This window comes from Abrus precatorius, unplaced genomic scaffold (assembly GCF_003935025.1).
Source record: "Abrus precatorius isolate BTA unplaced genomic scaffold, Abrus_2018 Scaffold6, whole genome shotgun sequence".
In the NCBI taxonomy this organism is placed as follows: Eukaryota; Viridiplantae; Streptophyta; class Magnoliopsida; order Fabales; family Fabaceae; genus Abrus; species Abrus precatorius.
This window is the reverse complement of record NW_020874406.1, coordinates 17,624,188-17,641,879: the sequence shown is the minus strand read 5'-3', so window position 1 is coordinate 17,641,879 and position 17,692 is coordinate 17,624,188. Positions and strand designations below refer to the sequence as shown.

General features: G+C 30.1%; 2 protein-coding genes across 4 annotated transcripts; one reads left to right on the top strand and one right to left on the bottom strand.

Moving 5' to 3' along the window:
* Positions 1-5,558: 5,558 nt before the first annotated feature.
* Positions 5,559-11,971, bottom strand: LOC113868832 (D-2-hydroxyglutarate dehydrogenase, mitochondrial). 2 transcript variants are annotated; one of them, XM_027504762.1, is made up of 14 exons: positions 11,286-11,971; positions 11,055-11,156; positions 10,896-10,943; positions 10,255-10,325; positions 9,826-9,944; positions 9,450-9,545; positions 9,267-9,376; positions 8,432-8,512; positions 7,661-7,761; positions 7,057-7,165; positions 6,496-6,601; positions 6,201-6,286; positions 5,999-6,124; positions 5,559-5,924 (listed from the first exon to the last, which is right to left on the bottom strand). In XM_027504762.1, exons 1-14 carry the CDS (start codon positions 11,745-11,747, stop codon positions 5,835-5,837), a joined length of 1,707 nt encoding a protein of 568 aa, XP_027360563.1. In that variant the 5' UTR covers positions 11,748-11,971; the 3' UTR covers positions 5,559-5,834. The 2 variants fall into 2 exon arrangements, with proteins under 2 accessions (XP_027360563.1, XP_027360564.1); XM_027504763.1 differs by having other exon boundaries at positions 5,660-5,924; positions 9,267-9,367.
* A 460-nt stretch (positions 11,972-12,431) lies between these two features.
* On the top strand, positions 12,432-15,869 carry LOC113868831 (CDK5RAP1-like protein). Of its 2 annotated transcripts, none has more exons than XM_027504760.1 (3): positions 12,432-12,825; positions 13,184-14,241; positions 14,844-15,869. In XM_027504760.1, exons 1-3 carry the CDS (start codon positions 12,545-12,547, stop codon positions 15,344-15,346), a joined length of 1,842 nt encoding a protein of 613 aa, XP_027360561.1. In that variant the 5' UTR covers positions 12,432-12,544; the 3' UTR covers positions 15,347-15,869. The 2 variants fall into 2 exon arrangements, with proteins under 2 accessions (XP_027360561.1, XP_027360562.1); XM_027504761.1 differs by having other exon boundaries at positions 13,364-14,241; positions 14,844-15,790.
* The last annotated feature ends 1,823 nt before the right edge of the window (positions 15,870-17,692 follow it).

The following is a 17,692-nucleotide window of genomic DNA, read 5'->3' as shown; positions in this document are numbered from 1 at the left end:
TAAAGAAAAAAAGCATGATTACGTGATTAAGAAAAATAAAAGATAATGTTATATCAATAACATAACTCTTTTATAATTATTATGATTTTTTTATTATATTTAAACATAATATGCACATGCAAATAAATAATTTACTGAGAAAAAAAATTGTATATATAAAATATATTTCTATAAATAAATTAATTAAAAATATATTTATTACAATTTTATTATATAAAAATTATGCCATAAATTTAATCATTAAATTCATTATAAATTTTGTTATAGAAAGTTATAAAAAAAATATTTTAAAATAATTAAAAACATTAATAAATGTTATAAACCATTTTTATAATCTTTGTTTGCAAACTTTTCGAAGCATTCCCATAATGCAAAACAAATTAAATTTTCTTATACTCAACTTGTAAAATTTTATTCGTGTATTATTTTTTATCTATACTATATATATTTTTCATAAAAAATAAATTTGTTTGAGTCGGTTAAAATTAGTATAAATAATAATACTCTCTTTTCTAAATATTTAATATAGATAACTATAAATCGAACTATTACAAGTTTGAGCTAGACAAAAACGATTACATACAAAATTTATTTTAAATGAACTCATAATCTTGTTAGAAAAAAAAAAAGAAAAATCGATATGATTGGTTATGAAATTGATTTTCTTTTGTATTTCTCATTAAAAAGGGATATATAGCCGAAGGAAGGTAATCTTAGAAATGCTGCGGATGGAGGATTTTTGAGCAAGAAGACAAAGGGACTTATATGCCAGGCTGGCAAAGGATGAGAGAATGTTGAACCTTTCTTAATCAGCGAGGTAGCCATTGTTGAGCACATTGGTTAACCTCTCTGTGACTGCATAAAAGATAAGAGTAATATTAGTAATTAACTGCAGGGTCCTAATCACATAATGAGAAAGCTAATTAAGCACTTACAATATGGTTTAGTATGTAGCTGATTAAACAGGCCCATGCTTCTACATAAACGGAAAATCAATTCACATTTCCATCTATGATGAGTTAAAAGACCAAACAAGACGTGGACGTTTGTGGGAGCTGCATCCTCAACCTAAAGGACACCTGCAAAAATTGTACATAAAACACCCACCTCTTCTTTGAAACAAGAGAAAGAGAATGATGGGAGTTCCGACTTGTCTTGTAGCTAGCAACCAAAAGGTGCAGAAAAGACAATTCAGCTGTTTGCATATTGGGATTTCTGTTCTTAACCCTGCTTTACTCATTTTTTTCCCTCGCATGAGAAAAATCCACTGAAAAATCAGTTTTATTTGTTACTTTTTTATTTAAAATTTTAATTTTTAATTTTCGTAACATTCCTTTTAATATATGCAAAACCATACAAATAAATTATTTTTTTACTGAAATATTTAATACTTGAAAAAAATGCATTTTATCATTGTATTTATGATCTTATATAATTCAAACCATAAGATTTAGAACAGTGTAACACAACCTTAATATTTTTATTATTTTATTAAATTTTTGGTAAAAAACATAAAAGATAAAATTATAATATCAAATATTGGATTCTCTTGTGATTAGTTTGAAAAAATAAATTTGAATTTGTAAAAAATAGACTCAATTTTAAAGCACCGAACACGTTATTAGTTAAGTGAATAATCATACGCAGGTTGACCCCGGACAATAAAAACACAGACAGCGGCAAGTACATTACCAGATCTCGTGATCAAGTAAAGAAAACAACAGATTTTTTCATCATCAAATATTAAAGTACAGACACATTTCAATCGTATTTCTTTCGTACCCATAATTTTAACATCAGAATTAAAACTATATATTTAAATAATTTAAATTCCCTCCATTCAACTAATACATGCTGATAATTATTAACTTTGCTAATTTGTATTAATAAATATAAACCTAGCAAATAAAAGTTAAATGTGTTTTTATTTTATATGATTCGTTCCGTCCTTCAGTCTTTTTATTTTCCGCTGCTATATTTTATCGTGATTACGAGTACTCATCTTCTATGCTTTCCTATAGTTTTAACTGTTGCTAATTATTTTGTTTTTCCCTATTATGTTTTTATATTATTCATCTCTTAAATGACATTTTTAATATTGTTGTTTATACAAACTAATAAAAAACATGTCTAACACAATAATCGATATCTGTTTTCTGGACAACTAATTCAGAAAAAATATTATTTTCTTAAGTTTTGCCAACAAAATAGTTTACAGTTTAAAAATTCTATTTTAATAAATTTCCACTGAATATGTCAATTAAAGTATTCTGTATAAATTAAACATTTTACAAATTTTCTGTGACATTTGATAATTTTCCTTTTGTTTAGAAATAATATAAATGTATTATTTTATCTTTTTGAAAATTTGATAAGCAAAATGTGATTTATTTATTTTATATATTTAATTGATTTTTATATTCTTTATTATTTATACATGCATTTTAATTTTAAACCCTAAATAATAAAATATATTCAAGGTAAAAAAGTCATATTTAAATTTTTTGTTATATAACGTTAACAGAAGAAAAATACACTTTTTATTCATATCTTACCTTTAAATATCAGTGAACGTACTAATTGTTATGAACTAAGTTAGTTCATTAGATGAAAGAATTTTAAGACTTAAATATTATATTAAATATCTTCAAAATAGTAAAAAAAATTTCCCAACAAGCAGAGTCGGAATATGGGTTAGTCTTTCCCACATCACATCGTTTTACGTAAGACCCACAAATAAACGGACTAACTTACCTAAGCCTACATTTTTAACTAGTTTCTATCTTTTTAAGGTCTGCATGTCTTCTACATACTTAAAAACAATTGAGGGCCTCCATAAATCATACACATGCATCAAGTTTTATTTATTTTTTAAATCGCATTAAAATTATATATATATATTTATGATGATTAGCAAGTTGGCTCGTAAAACCGTGATTTTAATTATAATTATTTGTAATACAATTGATTTATTTATTTTTATTTATTTATTTCTTCTTTATTTTACTCCTCATCTAAACGCATCATAAAATAAATATTTAGCTTATACAAGAAAGTGAGGGTCATTGGTGTTAGGACATACCCGTGGAAGGGCAATGGTCATAGTTTTCTGAAAATTCAAAACATAAAAAGGTGTCGCATAAAACTTGGAAAGGTTGAAAAGGCAAGATATTAATTGTCCATAATTTCGTATTCCCCTTTCCTGCAATCCATTGGTCGGTTTCAGAAAATTGAAGGGAATTCAATATAAAACCTCACCAAGATCCCCAGTGACAGGGATGTGGATATAATAATAAGAATTTTCTTAACTTCAATTCTTAAGATTAATTTTAAATATTTATAAATAAAAAAATTTATAAAAAAATATATAATTATTATATAAAGTTATAAAAATATAATAAATATTTTTTAATAAAATTTTACTATTATTAACTATTTATTCACAACTCTGAAAATTTTTTATTATTATTAACTGTTTATCCTCAACTCTTAAAGAATTAAGTTTAACAAAACTCTAATAATAAAGCTAAGACACGAGAAAAAAAAATGCTAATTTTAACTCATATTAACCATGCATTCCAAAAAAGATTTATTGTGAGTGTAAAAACACCTTAAAAATTTCATAAACACAGATGCAACACAAAAATTATGATTAATGGGATATAATAATTTATCCAGGCTATAAAGTCAAACTCCCAAAACAGCTAGGAACTATTATTTGCTTTGACATGAATCTAATGGTCCCTCCACTCACACTCTTGCGATTAGAACAGTGACAGAGCTTGAAGAGAGTTTGCCGAAGCTGAAAATATTATTTTTCTCAAACAATTGTCTTTGTTTTATAATGAGAAATCCAAAAAAATTAAAGAATATTACTGAAGTTCATGCTCTTATTCATTCGATAATGGTTTTATTTTTATCATTTCTATTCACAACTGTTTACCGTATAATAAGTTTTGGGTAGATCTCATATAATAAGTCCGTAGTTGTATCTGAATATAATTTTCTCTCTCTCTCTCTTTTCCTTATTATATTTTTATATATCCTTGATATTTAGAAGTTATTTTAGAGCCTAAGTAATCCTAGTTAAGTGGATTCACTTTTTTTAAGACTCGAACTTTAAAATATAGTTCAAGGAGAACCAAAGTCTAAATCACTTAAACTAATCAACGTTAGTTTATAATCTATTCCTTTCTTTCATAGAGCAATCAGTGAAGAGCATAATGAGATTTGAGACAAGGGGGGAAATTATGGGTATCTTTTTTATAATTTTTTCTTTTAAAGTGGACGCCATACATTGACTTACCGAAGTTTAGCACTTTAAATTTTGCTTATTCTCATGGCAAATTCAGGATTGAAGATAAGCATATTCTACGCGTGATTAGTGGAAAACTTATGTCACAGTTTGTCTTTTGGGAAACTTATGTCACAGTTTGTCTTTTGGGAAACTTATTGTCAAAACATAACAAGTGGTTGAAAGAAGAAACTTGAAAGATGGGTGTGCTACTGACAAACACAGCTGAATCGTCTATTCTTGCTTTCTGAGCATGCTTTTGTTAAGAAATGATGAAAAATCCCATAAAAAGAAGAGAAAATGTTTTTATACAACCTTTTTGTAGATTTTTTTTGTATGACAAAAAGTGATAAGGGAAGTTGGAAAATGTTAAGATAAAATGATTAATGCAAAAGAGCAAAAAAGTAATATTATAAAGTATAAATCATATAAAACTCTGGAAATATCATCTTATCAAACAACCCATAAAATGGTAATGGATAATTTACAGAAGATAAGGTATAACGTCGGTTAATAAGTGAATTTGATGAATTTAAGTACACGTTTAAGAAATCACTTAAAATTCCGTTAATGCATATTTAAGTGAATTTGATGGATAATATAGCTAAAATTTAAAAGTAGATTCAGTTCTATCTACGCATAAACAAAATTTGTACTGGAATATAAAAGAAATAGATTCTTTCGTTAGATTAAAAACTAGCCACGCGAAGTGATTCCAGACAATTTGATTCAGTACACATAAATTCCATAATAGAAAATTTGAATATAATAAAAAAATTAGTAGAAAAATAAAATAAAATAAAATGGTGAATTTAAAAAAAATGAGATGAAAAAAACGTGAGGTTTGGATAGATAAAAATAAGATAGAAAATAGTGAGAAATGTTTACTTTCCTTATTTAAAAAATGGAAAAGAAAATTAAAAAATTGGATAGTTAATATAAAAATTATTTTTATAATAACAATAATTTTATTTTAACAATAAATTAAAAAGTTTAATATAGTATTTTTTTTCTTAATTATGTATTTTTCATTATTTTAAAAAATATTTTCAATAAAGTATAATACAATAAAAAAATCACCACCTTTTTCACACAAAATCTCACCATGTTGTGTGAATCCCATAAAATTTTTTTTTTCCACTCATAAAACAAAACATCCAAATAAATGAAAACTTCTTTTCCTACGTTTTTCTATCTCTGCATAATCTTTTCTCTTCAAACAAGCTAAGCCTAAATTTTCATCATTTTGATTACACTGATAATAATATTAAACGGGGACTTGATCAGATTTTTGTGTTCTTGAAAATCAGAATCGTTATTTTGAAGGTCACTTCCGCATACTGTTGAAGGACTATGGTATGGTATGAGTACATTTCCATTTTCTTGTAGAATAAACGGAGTATGTGGACGCAAATACGTACAAGATACGTGGAGATAATTCCTTTGTACTTATTGGATTAAAGAAAAAAGTAAAATTGCCTAACTCTAAGGAAGAGAGAAAAGATATGAATAAATATAAGATAAACTTTTGCACATCAAATTATGAAACGAGAGAGTGAGGAAGAACTTTATATGGGTTGAGTATGTGATTGGGGTCCAGCAAATTCTTGATTGAAGCCATCACTTGTACCTGTCCAATTTAATATTAGTTTAGACACAAGTTTACATTCACAAACTGCAACTTTGAGTCACTAATATACATACACTTTCACGAGACTTGCTGTAGAAAATCTCGTTTGCTTTCATTAGTCCCACACCATGCTCTGCGCTAATACTACCACGGTGCTTAGATGTCCATTCATATACAAAGGGTTCAATTTGCGATAATATCTGCAAATTTTAATATACAATGATAATCTTATTATAAGAACAATAATAACAGTTCTTTTGAGTTTGCTTGAGCTACCTTGTCATCATAATGAGGAGTAGAAACATTTAAATGCAAATTACCATCTCCAAGGTGACCATATCCAATTACATTAGCTGTATTACCTACAATTCAAAAATAAAATAAAATACAAAATCGTGCTCTAATATATATGATTGTGATAAAACAGATAACACGTTCCACAAAATTGTGATAAAGGAATTAAGCATACTTACAATATCCATTATGTTTTTTAATTTCTAATTTGAACAGTACCTAAACTTTGGGAAACAAAAGTGTAACAATTAAATGGCAACGTTAGTCTGTTTCTTACCTAGTCTTGAGCGCATTTCTTCGACAAGACTGTACATATGTTCAATAGGTATTGATAAATCATACTTGTAAACAGCTCCTGCCCTCATCAATGCCTCTGATATACCCTGAAATCATTAGATAACATCAAATATAAGCAAATTCTACAATTCAGCAGGAAGTTCATACCATGTATAAGATTAAAGTATAAACCATATAGAAATTTTGAATTGAAATCTGCCCTAAGGATGAAACAGCCAGCAGAGAGCCTTAGTAGTTAAAAGTCAAGCAAGTGGATAAGAAAAGTTTGTAACAATGTAAATAACAATAACATTAATATGATATTGGTATGTAAGTTCTAAATGCAAGAGGTGTAGCTGAACTAACTTGGTCGAGCTTTTTTATGTTAAAAATGTATAATTTATAAAAAGGGTAAAAATACTGACTACAAAAGTAGGAAAACCAGCTCAAAGAAATAAGACCGCTAATATAAAAAGCTAAGCACGGCAGGGATATATCCTTAATTTTTAAAATGACAGAGAATTCCTTCATAAAGGAGAATCGTGGAGAGAAAAATGTCAACCTCACGCAGGAGCCAAAAAGATGATGCTTGGTTTATGTCTTGTGCAAGAACACCATCAGATATCAATTCATTTTCCATGGAGCCAAGTAGAAATGCTTCAAGCTTTTGTCTGGAGATATCAAAATAAAACATATATCATATGTGAAGAGCCTCAATTACACACTCATAATTAATGACTATGTATATAACAAGAACGAGTTCAAGGACATTTTAAGGTTCATGAGATAAACTCAGGATGCTGTAAATGAAATTATGAAGGATAAGATATTTATAATAACTGTCCCCTAATCTGTTACTTATTAGACCCTGTAATTCATTCATTCTTATACTCAACCCCCTAAAAGATGGAAATTGTTGGTGCAAATTTTAATTTCCAGTAGAAAGCAAGCCTGGGCCTGAGATGGGAAGGAACAAGATTCAGTATTAAACAAATCCATTATTGTGGTAAATTGTGTCTCTTTGAGCATTGCAGAAAATACAATTCAAACAGAGAAAAAACGATTCCAAGAGAGGTATAAGAAATTAAGAATGAATTGAGTTTAATACTGATTATGATTGATGAGGGAGGTCAATGTAAATCAAGTTAAAATGGCAAGGACTTAACTTGTCAGAAGATTCATCACTGCCAGTTGTCTCAATCAACACATAGAAGTTATGCAATGATGCAGGTAATGGATTCCGTGCACCTTCCAGGTGATTTAAAACCTGTCAGAAATCCAATCAAACCAGGATGACTACAGTCAAATAAAGGGAAATGAACATAAAGTAACAAACCTTTAACATTTTCAGTAGTAGGATTTAGATTTTTTATAGGAATAATTCATGTCAATCCAAGAAAAAAATAATCCAAGCTAAGAGCAAATGTTATGATGAGTGTAAATTCTATATATTGCAATTATCAGATATTACTTAGTAATTCATGTGAAGTTCGTAATGAATTTTATGATAACATAAAGAGCAGTCGATAAGCCTTTTTCGAAACCATAGATCAAAGTCAATAGTCCATAGAAGTTATTGTGCCTGTATCATAGTATTGGTCAGAAATATCTAGTATACTTTTTCATACATGTGTGTTTTAATGAATGCAATTTGCCTTTTGTTGACTTCAAATATTTGGGATAAACAAATTGTAGTGGGATTTTATAAATGTAATTATGCATAACTGCAAGAACAAAACACATACATGAATTTTTTTTTTCCAGAACACAGGTTTAGTTATTTTATACTAGTTAATTGTCCATTGTCAATCAAACATATTATAGCTCAGAAGCTCATGGTAGCCTTTAGATCAGGTCATATGTGTATGCATCACAACTCTTAAGCATTTATAAGTATACACATATTACTTTCATCACAAAGTATCAGTTGAGATTACCAAATTCATAGACTGGTGATCTAAAAATTCAAATGCAGATAGAATCTCCCCAAGTTTCCTTTTTGCTTCCTGTAGCAGTTTCTGATGAGGGAAAATAGAAACAAAAGTAATTTGATAAGATGTATGCCTGTTTCATTCTCAAACAAAGGGGGCATGCATATTGGCACAAACTTTTCTAATAAAAAAAAAAAAAAACTTGGCTATAAATTGTAACAAGAAAACATGACCATACACATTTCAGACAACTTTTACCTTTTTGGTAGTATAGATTGTGATAAAAAATTAGTACAGTAGGTAAAATTATACAAGAATTTCATCTAATTGGTAATAGAAAATTCATCAATTTTCACCTTGCTTATCCAAAAGTGCAGGTGATAAGATGATAAAAGAAAATTAAAATGAATTTGAAAGATATAGGCCTATTTGGTCTAAGGAAACATGTTCTATTTTTATTTTTTGTTTTCAAATGTATAGGAAATGATGACAAGTACATACAAAACTTTGAAATCAAGAAAAGAAAGTGAAAACATAATGGCATTCACATTGTTCTATCTATTAGTGTAAAATAGGAAATGAAAACTAATAACATTTTTTCAAACTAAACAGGCCCTAAGGGTCCTCACTAACAAAAGGAAAACAAAAGCAGCAAAGAAAAAGATAATAATAATGCTTCCCAATCCCTCAGTATAATGTTATCAAAACTATGTAAAGGTCACAATTAAGGTAACCCATAGAAGTGACTAAAGCAATAAAATGCATCAACAGAATAAAACAACACTCAGTTTAAGAAATTCACCAAGCAAAATAAATTTGAAAATAAGAACATTGATCATGCCTGGCAGCTGCTATAATCTTTACAAGCAAGAAAAGCCACATTCACTGAAGATAGCTTTGGTGGGGTAAGTATCGAAATCTTAGTAACAATTCCCAAGGAACCTTCACTTCCTACATCATTGATAAGTTTATTTACATCAGGTTATCTATTTTTTCTAAACTTGAATTATTGTTAACTACATACCTATAAATAGATGTTTCAAATCGTAACCAGTGTTATCTTTGCGCAATGACTTAAGCATGTCTAGTACAGTACCATCTGCCATAACTGCTTCAACACCTGTTGGGCAATCAAAAGCTTCAGATTTAGTAGAACCAGCAAAAAGAAAAAGATCAAAATATGCCACTAAAGTTTGCAATATATTATGCAATCCTGTTGCTTTGAAACTCCACTTTGCACCTTTCAACTGGATTCCATTTTAGAAATGATTAAATCATTACAACCATCTAGCTTTAATGCACTGACTTGTGGAAATATTAAATTCAGATAATCTAGTAAAACAAGTAACAGTCAACTGGTTTGAATAGTCAAGTTTAATGGATTAAAAGTATTTTCTTACCAAGCACATTTCCATGAAGGGATCCATAACGAACAAGACGCAAACCACCAGCATTAGTTGAAACATTTCCACCAATCTGGCAACTTCCTTTTGCACCCAAGTCTAGTGGCATAATAAATCTGAACCAAAAGTGTATACAACTTAAAATACAGAAAGCATACGTAAAGGTTATGAGCTCTATAACTTAAATGGGAAAAGAAATGGCAACAGATCATCAAAAACTTTCCAAGGCATAAGTTATGACACTGCACTTGCACCACATAGAACTTCAAGAAAAGACAAACCAAAGGCAAAACCTTTTTTTCAGGATCAATTTAATTCTTTCAAGAAAAGGAACAAAACAATTTTGTTACAGACTTATTAATTTGAAATTAGAGGTCTATGAAGCTGATCCAAATTACAATGACTTTATAAAGCGAAAAAGATTACCCTTCATTGTCCAGGAATGACATTATATTTTCCAATATGCACCCAGCTTCACATACCAATATTCCACTAACCTAAAAAAGACATTGGCAGAAACTTCAGAATTAAGTATACAGATCTGTCATTTGTTTGATATTGACTTTAATTCCATTCGTATGATTCATATAAATTTGACACAAATGAGTGTCACAAGGTAACTAGTGGAATTAGATGACATTTGATTATATCAGGGGAAACTGCTGCATTGAGGTGAATTGCATATGGGCGTTTGAGAATCTTGATCCACATAGTTTTGCTCAGTGTTTACACAAAAACAACTTTTTGGAAATGAGCTCTATCTGCAGCTTGTTGATTATAATGCTTTTTCTGAACACAAAATATGCAATTCCAATATTCAAACTCCTACTTTTTTTTATAAAAGAAAAGGCTTTAGAAAGGGAAAGCATTAATATATTGATATAACGAAAGATAGAATGATTATATTTCTTATGATGCAAATGATGTACAGTGTTCAATAAAAAATATACTAAGTGCTCAGTCAATTAACAGAGAATATTCAAACAAAACAAGAGAGACCACGACAAGCGCACAAAGAAAGATGGGAAATCATAACAGATATGCCTTTCAAGAAGTAAATGCTTTACCTTGTCGAAAGATATGATCTTATTCATAGAGCTAAGACTAACAATCACCTGCAGCATCAGATTACAGGAAAACTCTCAATATACATGTAACAATGACTTTGTTTTTTCATATTCAAAATTGAACCCTTGTTATGCATGAGAATGAATTGAAAGGTATACTTCATCAAAGACAGGCACACTTCCACCAACAAGACCAGTATTTCCACCTTGGGGAACAACAGCCAGGCATCTGGAATTACAATATTTAAGAATCTGAGAAACCTGCAAACATGATTATTGGGAAAAAAAAAAAATCAAACAAAGAAAACATAGAAGAAAGCCAATTTTCAAATGCTTCACTGAATAAAGGCAAGAGAAAAGGGAAGAAAATAAATAAATAAATAAAAGAACCTGATCAGTGGTGTGTGGTTGTAGCAGGAGTTTACTGGAGCCTTTGTATTTATGCATCCAATCAGTGTTTGCAGTGATGAGCTTTTCCTCATCCCGAATGACATTTTTGGTACCCAATATCCCCTCAAAGTATTTAACATCATCATCATTCAACTCTGATAATCTGGGGTTCCTTTCAACCAACCCAGCCATTGAACCGTACGATTTATGCTGAATTCGACCACCCCATTTTCTAGCTTCCACGAAATTCTTTAACGGGTGGCCAAAGGACAAAACTTTATGATCCCCAAGAACAATTTTGCGCTGCAACTCTCCACCGTTTTCATCAAAACCTGTTCCCAAAGTAAAACGAGAACACTGAGTTGCAGAATTGAGAAGGGGTATGTTGCGTTGGCGATGAGAGAATTGGTTGAAGGAACGTAAGAGGAATCCAACTGTGGCTCTGCTATTCCGATTCGCCATTTTTGCAGCTTCGGATTCGGGTTCGGTTGGTGCTTACGAGTTACGATCAATGGAAGCTTTAGTTTTTTATTTTTTTCAACGATGGTTTGTTTTGGTGCCTCTTTGGGTTGATTGTTTAAGTTCGGTTGGTAGCATGTTCGGATAAAAATTTGAGCACATTGCATTGAAAGGTGAAGTTGGCAAAATACCGTTCTTTCACGTGGAAGATAGACACAAGGTACACTCGCTTTAGAACAGTTACAGTATAAATTTTTAATTTATTTTTATTCAATTAGATCCTTTAATTTTAACTTAAATATTTTTTTCGATACTTTTAATTTCATTTTCTAAACAATTTAGAAAGAATTGAACCTTATTAAGTAAAAACACACCAATTGCAGTATTATTAATATAAAATACTTTAAATGTACCAAAAAAATTATATAACTTCAATTAATCTAAAATAATTTAAAATTTAGAGCTAAAATTAAGTCAAAAAATGCGTTAAGGTACACTTATTAATAAACTCTTGTTAAATCTTTATTTATGTCATCAATTTTGAAAATTTATTTTTATAAATAATTCATAATATTTTTTTTTTACAATCTTTCGTAAACTCTTCTACATAATTTAGTTATATTTTATAAAACAATAAATTGAAAGATTACAGCAGTTTTGAAAAAAAATTAATTAAATATGAAAATAATGAAATTAGAGGGTGATTTTCATCTTAGAAGAGAAGGTGGGTTGCGAATGGAAGGTTTTGTGACCGCAAGGGCGCTATCCACCTGATAACATTGGCACTTCAATTCTGATTGATGGCTTCCTCACTTTCCTCCATTATCAATCAACCTCACATTGCTCAACGCTTCAAGCTTCGTCGTTCGTCTTCACTCACTACTCTTACAATCTTCCACCACAAACGCAAACACCAATATCAACCCAATGCTTCTTTTCCACACGCCTATGGCTATCGAGCCTCAACATCATCGTCACGCCCTCTCAATCTCATCATCCCCTCCAGAACCTTCTCTCGTTCCAACTCTCTTCATCATTTCATCCCTCAAGCCACACTTACTGTTTCCGAGGCTCAACCTCAGTGAGTTGTTGCACATCCCCCAACCTCTTTACTTTTTTGAGTTTTGATTAATATATGTTATTTATCCAAATTTATTTGCGATTTTACTTAATTTTAATGAATTGAATGAAAAGACGGCATTTTTTTTTCCTTTTGCATTTTTTAACATTATTACTCATGACTTGTGGGAGAATGATGTGAGAATGTTCATGGAAAGAGTGGAAAAATGCAATGGGTCAAACTCAAAATTCAATTTTTTTTACCTCCCCTCGTGAATATTTCGACTGCAGAATTGTTAAATTTGGATAGGATTGATTAGGGTTTAGGGATGAAATCTCTTTGTCGCTGTTTATTTATTTATTTTTATTTGTCCGGCTAGGCTTGTACCAGATATTGAAGTTCCTTCCACTGGTCGTATATATCATGAGACTTATGGATGTCAAATGAACGTTAATGATATGGAGATTGTCCTGTCTATAATGAAAAATGCTGGTTACAGTGAAATTGTGAGTGTTCCTGAGAGTGCCGAAATAATATTCATCAATACTTGTGCTATCAGAGATAATGCAGAACAGAAAGTATGGCAGAGGCTTAATTATTTTTGGTTTCTTAAGAGACATTGGAAGAGCAATGTTGCTACTGGAAGGTCACAATCCCTGCGTCCTCCAAAAGTAGTAGTTTTGGGATGTATGGCTGAAAGGTTAAAGGAAAAGATACTTGATGCAGACAAAATGGTTGATGTGGTCTGTGGGCCTGATGCTTATAGGGATTTGCCACGATTACTGGAAGAGGTTGACTATGGCCAGAAAGGGATCAATACTCTTCTTTCGCTTGAGGAGACTTATGCTGATATTAATCCAGTTCGAATCTCCAAGAACTCAGTTACTGCTTTTGTCTCAGTGATGAGGGGTTGCAACAATATGTGCTCATTTTGTATTGTACCTTTCACTAGAGGCAGAGAGAGATCCCGTCCAGTGGAATCAATTGTGAGAGAGGTGGCAGAGCTTTGGAAAGAGGGTGTGAAAGAAGTTACACTTCTTGGCCAGAATGTGAACAGCTACAATGATGCATCTGGGATTGAGAAAGAAGTTGAGCCAGGGTCCAATTGGAAACATAGTGAAGGATTTTCCAGCTTGGCTAAGGTAAAAAAAATGGGCTTAAGGTTTTCTGATCTACTGGATCGACTCTCCATGGAGTTTCCTGAAATGCGATTCAGATTCACGTCTCCACACCCTAAAGATTTTCCTGATGAATTGCTTTATCTAATGCGAGAAAGACATAATATATGCAAATTGATACATTTACCTGCACAGACAGGAAATAGCATGGTGCTTGAGAGAATGAGACGTGGATATACTCGTGAGGCTTACTTGGATCTTGTGGAAAAAATTCGAAGAATTATTCCAGATGTGGCTTTAAGTAGCGATTTCATTTGTGGTAACATGTTTTTTAAGTTTCTTTATCCCTATCTCTTTTCCTTTTCTTTTCCTTCACCATTCATTTCAAGGGAGGAGTGATGGAGTTTCACATTCATAGCTTCTTGTTTTTAATGATATGAACATGTTTTATCTAGTAACCTTCTATTCTAAAGGAATCTGGTGTTTTTATTTTCTCGAGCTATTCATTTTCAAAGTTTCAGAATAGTCAATTTACACATTTTTTTATAAAATTCATCAGGCATACATCTTTGGAGGTGTAAATTTTGCAGTTCTGAAATTATTGAGAACTTTTTAAATAATTTAAAACAACAAAATAAAATGGTAAATAAAATTTTCATTGAGGAGTAAATTTAGTACCCAAACATCCTTGTCAAATTTTTTTGTTATTGAGGAGTAGCATACCAGTATTGATATACCATATGAAGCAACTTGTTTATTTGTTGGAAGTACTGAAGATATGTATGCCCATTCATACTTCATCTATGTAGATATAGTACCCTAAACTTTCTCCCTCGTAGTTTTTCTTTGTCACACTTGCATTTTACCGTATAAGCAACTAGCCTCGGATTTTTATCTTTTAATATTTTAAAATTCTAACAGGATTTTGTGGAGAAACAGAGGAGGAACATTCTGACACGTTGACTCTCGTAAAAGCTGTTGGTTATGATATGGCATTCATGTTTGCTTATAGCATGAGGGAGAAAACTCATGCCCACAGAAATTATGTGGATGATGTTCCTGAGGAAATAAAGCAGAGGAGGCTAACTGAACTCATTGAGGCATTCCGCGAGAGCACAGGAAAGTGTTATGATTCTCAGGTTGGAACTACACAGCTTGTATTAGTGGAAGGACCCAATAGAAGATCACCAGATACCGAGCTTCTGGGCAAGAGTGACAAGGGCCATCGAGTGTCATTTGTCAATAAGCCAATCCCAGACAGGGAAGATGTTAATACAAAGCGAAATCCTGTAGTTGGTGATTATGTTGAAGTCCACATATCAAGATCTACGAGGGCAACACTCTTTGGTGAAGCACTCGCTATAACTAAACTTAGTTCATTTTACAATAATCTGGATAAAGAAGCTGTTGCATGCAGCATGTAGAAGAACCTTGGAGCATAGGCAATTTGTTATGGCAATTTTTGGATATCGTCAATCATTAATTGCTGTTTCTCATTTTGCTGACTGCATAACATGACAACACATTTTATGGAGGAAAACACTGCAAGGGAGTGAGAGAATGTCAGCTAGATCAAGATTGTATGTATTATTTGTTAATCTTCTCTTTACATGAGAAAGGTTTGAGTCTACATTAAACTATACAATATGGATTACTGAGAATCCTATTGGCAATGCAACATCAAAATCAAATAGCCTTAGGGAGGATTCTTTGTGATTTTTGTCTATTAAGATAAGTGAGGTCTGATGAAGCATAAGGAAGAATGTGGCTTTTGGCCCCCTCACATTCTTAGTTTAAGGAGAACATCAGGAGTCTAATGAGCCTAAGGTCATCATTGATCAAATTGTCATAATAATTAGTTTTTTTATTGCTCTCTCTTCTGTTCTTGGAGTTGCAAAGGGAAAGATGATTTATTAAATGTTAAAGGAGTATGGAGGCAATTGCTAGACCAAAAACTACGCTCCTGGCATGTCAGCCACCATTGTTCATTTTTCTTTATAAAAAATGCTAATGGTATCCGTTAAAGAATTAAAACTAATTTTTTTGTAAAACAATTATAATAAAATATTTATTTTTGTAATTTTTAATGTATCTTAAAGTATTTTTTTAATAAAAATTATTGTTTATTAATTTCTTAAATAGTGCCCTTTGAAGATTTGTTAGCCAAAATTTTATCAATTTTTTAACATGTGTTTAATACTACATAATAAGAAACTAATAAAACAGAAAGATTTTATTATATATTATAATATTTAGGGTGAGTTTAGATAATTGTTTATTTATGTATTTATTTAATTTTTTTTAAATGATGACATAGTCTTCAATTGAACATTGGGATATTAAGAATATCTTATTTTGATAAGTTACACTAAAAAATTTATTGAAATAAGTTCAAAATAATTTATATGTATCATAAGTTATTTTCATGAGCTATTTATAAACTCTTATAAATAAATCTTTGATATTATTAATACACTATATTTTGTGATATTCAACTGTTTACAAAAAAATTATGAACAATCGATGATTTTTTAGTTATTTTTAATTTATTTTAATAATTATTTAATATAACTTATCAAAGTGAACTATTTTAAAATTATTTTAATAATTTTATCATTAAATTTATGGCTTAAATTATTATTTAAAAATAAACATTAATATAATTCATGTATTTAAATGCACCTTAAAATTTATTATGGATAAGTTTTTATGGCATGTCATTTCTTGAATATATTTTATGATTTTTTATTACATAAATATGAGTTTTTTGGATAAAATTATAGAAATATAAATTTTTAAAAAGTTGTTACATTCGTTAGTAATGATTCTTAGTACTTTCTAAATATTTTATTATTATTTTAAAAATCATTATTTATCGGTGAGTTTTAAATTTTTTAATATTTTTTAAAAATTATTAGATAATTTTTTAGATTTAATCACTTTTTTATTTTTTTTATCTTTAAATTTCTATAACAACATAAAAAATAACAAATTTTTAAATTTTATATTCTCGTAATTTAAAAAAAACATATTTTAATATATATAATTTCTAAATAAGTATCATATAATAATCCACTTAGTTACGCTTCACAATTCTCTTTGGAAGGCGTAGAATGCATTTAAGAACAATGTCGGGGCTGCCTATGTTAACAGAATAGTATCTAGCTGTTCGTGTTCCCCAGCCTCGAAATGGTGACCAAACATCAGTAGTAATTGGAATATCATTCGAGAATGACAAAGATGAGTCAATGTTGGGTCTTATGTCAGTTACTTCACTCACCCCCTTCATCAATTAGGGGGGCTATGGTCCATACTGCATTATCAGCAACAGTAGCATTCAAAAACCATCAATTAAAAGCACAGTCAAATATAGCACTGGTCCTCTCTTAGCGTAGAAAAAACTCCCCCCCCTTTATTCACATGCCAAAAAAAAAAAAAAACTGACCACTTATATTAGTCCTTACTAGCTACATTTGGCACAACCCATATCCATTTATTTAAGCATGATATTAATTGAATACATTTTTATAATTTTTAATAAATTTTATTAAATTAAAAGCATATTAAAAAAGTGTGAAAAAAATAAGTTGCTACCACTAATATTGGATGTATTGAATGATAAAACATGTTATTGAGTGAGAAGTCTTAAAAGGAAGAGATTGCAAAATAAAAATATGTTGTGAGCATAAAAGGGTGTGGAAAGAGACAGGGAGCGTGTGGGGGGTGAAGACTGTGTAGTACTGAGAAACGATGCAGACTAGACGGAAGCA

Coding starts and splice junctions, on each gene's coding strand:
- LOC113868832 (XM_027504762.1), bottom strand. CDS start 11,747: ATGGCGAATCGGAATAGCAGAGCCACAGTTGGATTCCTCTTACGTTCC. Junction 11,157..11,285: donor AACCACACACCACTGATCAG/GTTCTTTTATTT, acceptor TCATGTTTGCAG/GTTTCTCAGATTCTTAAATA. Junction 10,326..10,895: donor AGATCATATCTTTCGACAAG/GTAAAGCATTTA, acceptor TGTCTTTTTTAG/GTTAGTGGAATATTGGTATG.
- LOC113868831 (XM_027504760.1), top strand. CDS start 12,545: ATGGCTTCCTCACTTTCCTCCATTATCAATCAACCTCACATTGCTCAA. Junction 12,826..13,183: donor GTTTCCGAGGCTCAACCTCA/GTGAGTTGTTGC, acceptor TTGTCCGGCTAG/GCTTGTACCAGATATTGAAG. Junction 14,242..14,843: donor AAGTAGCGATTTCATTTGTG/GTAACATGTTTT, acceptor AAATTCTAACAG/GATTTTGTGGAGAAACAGAG.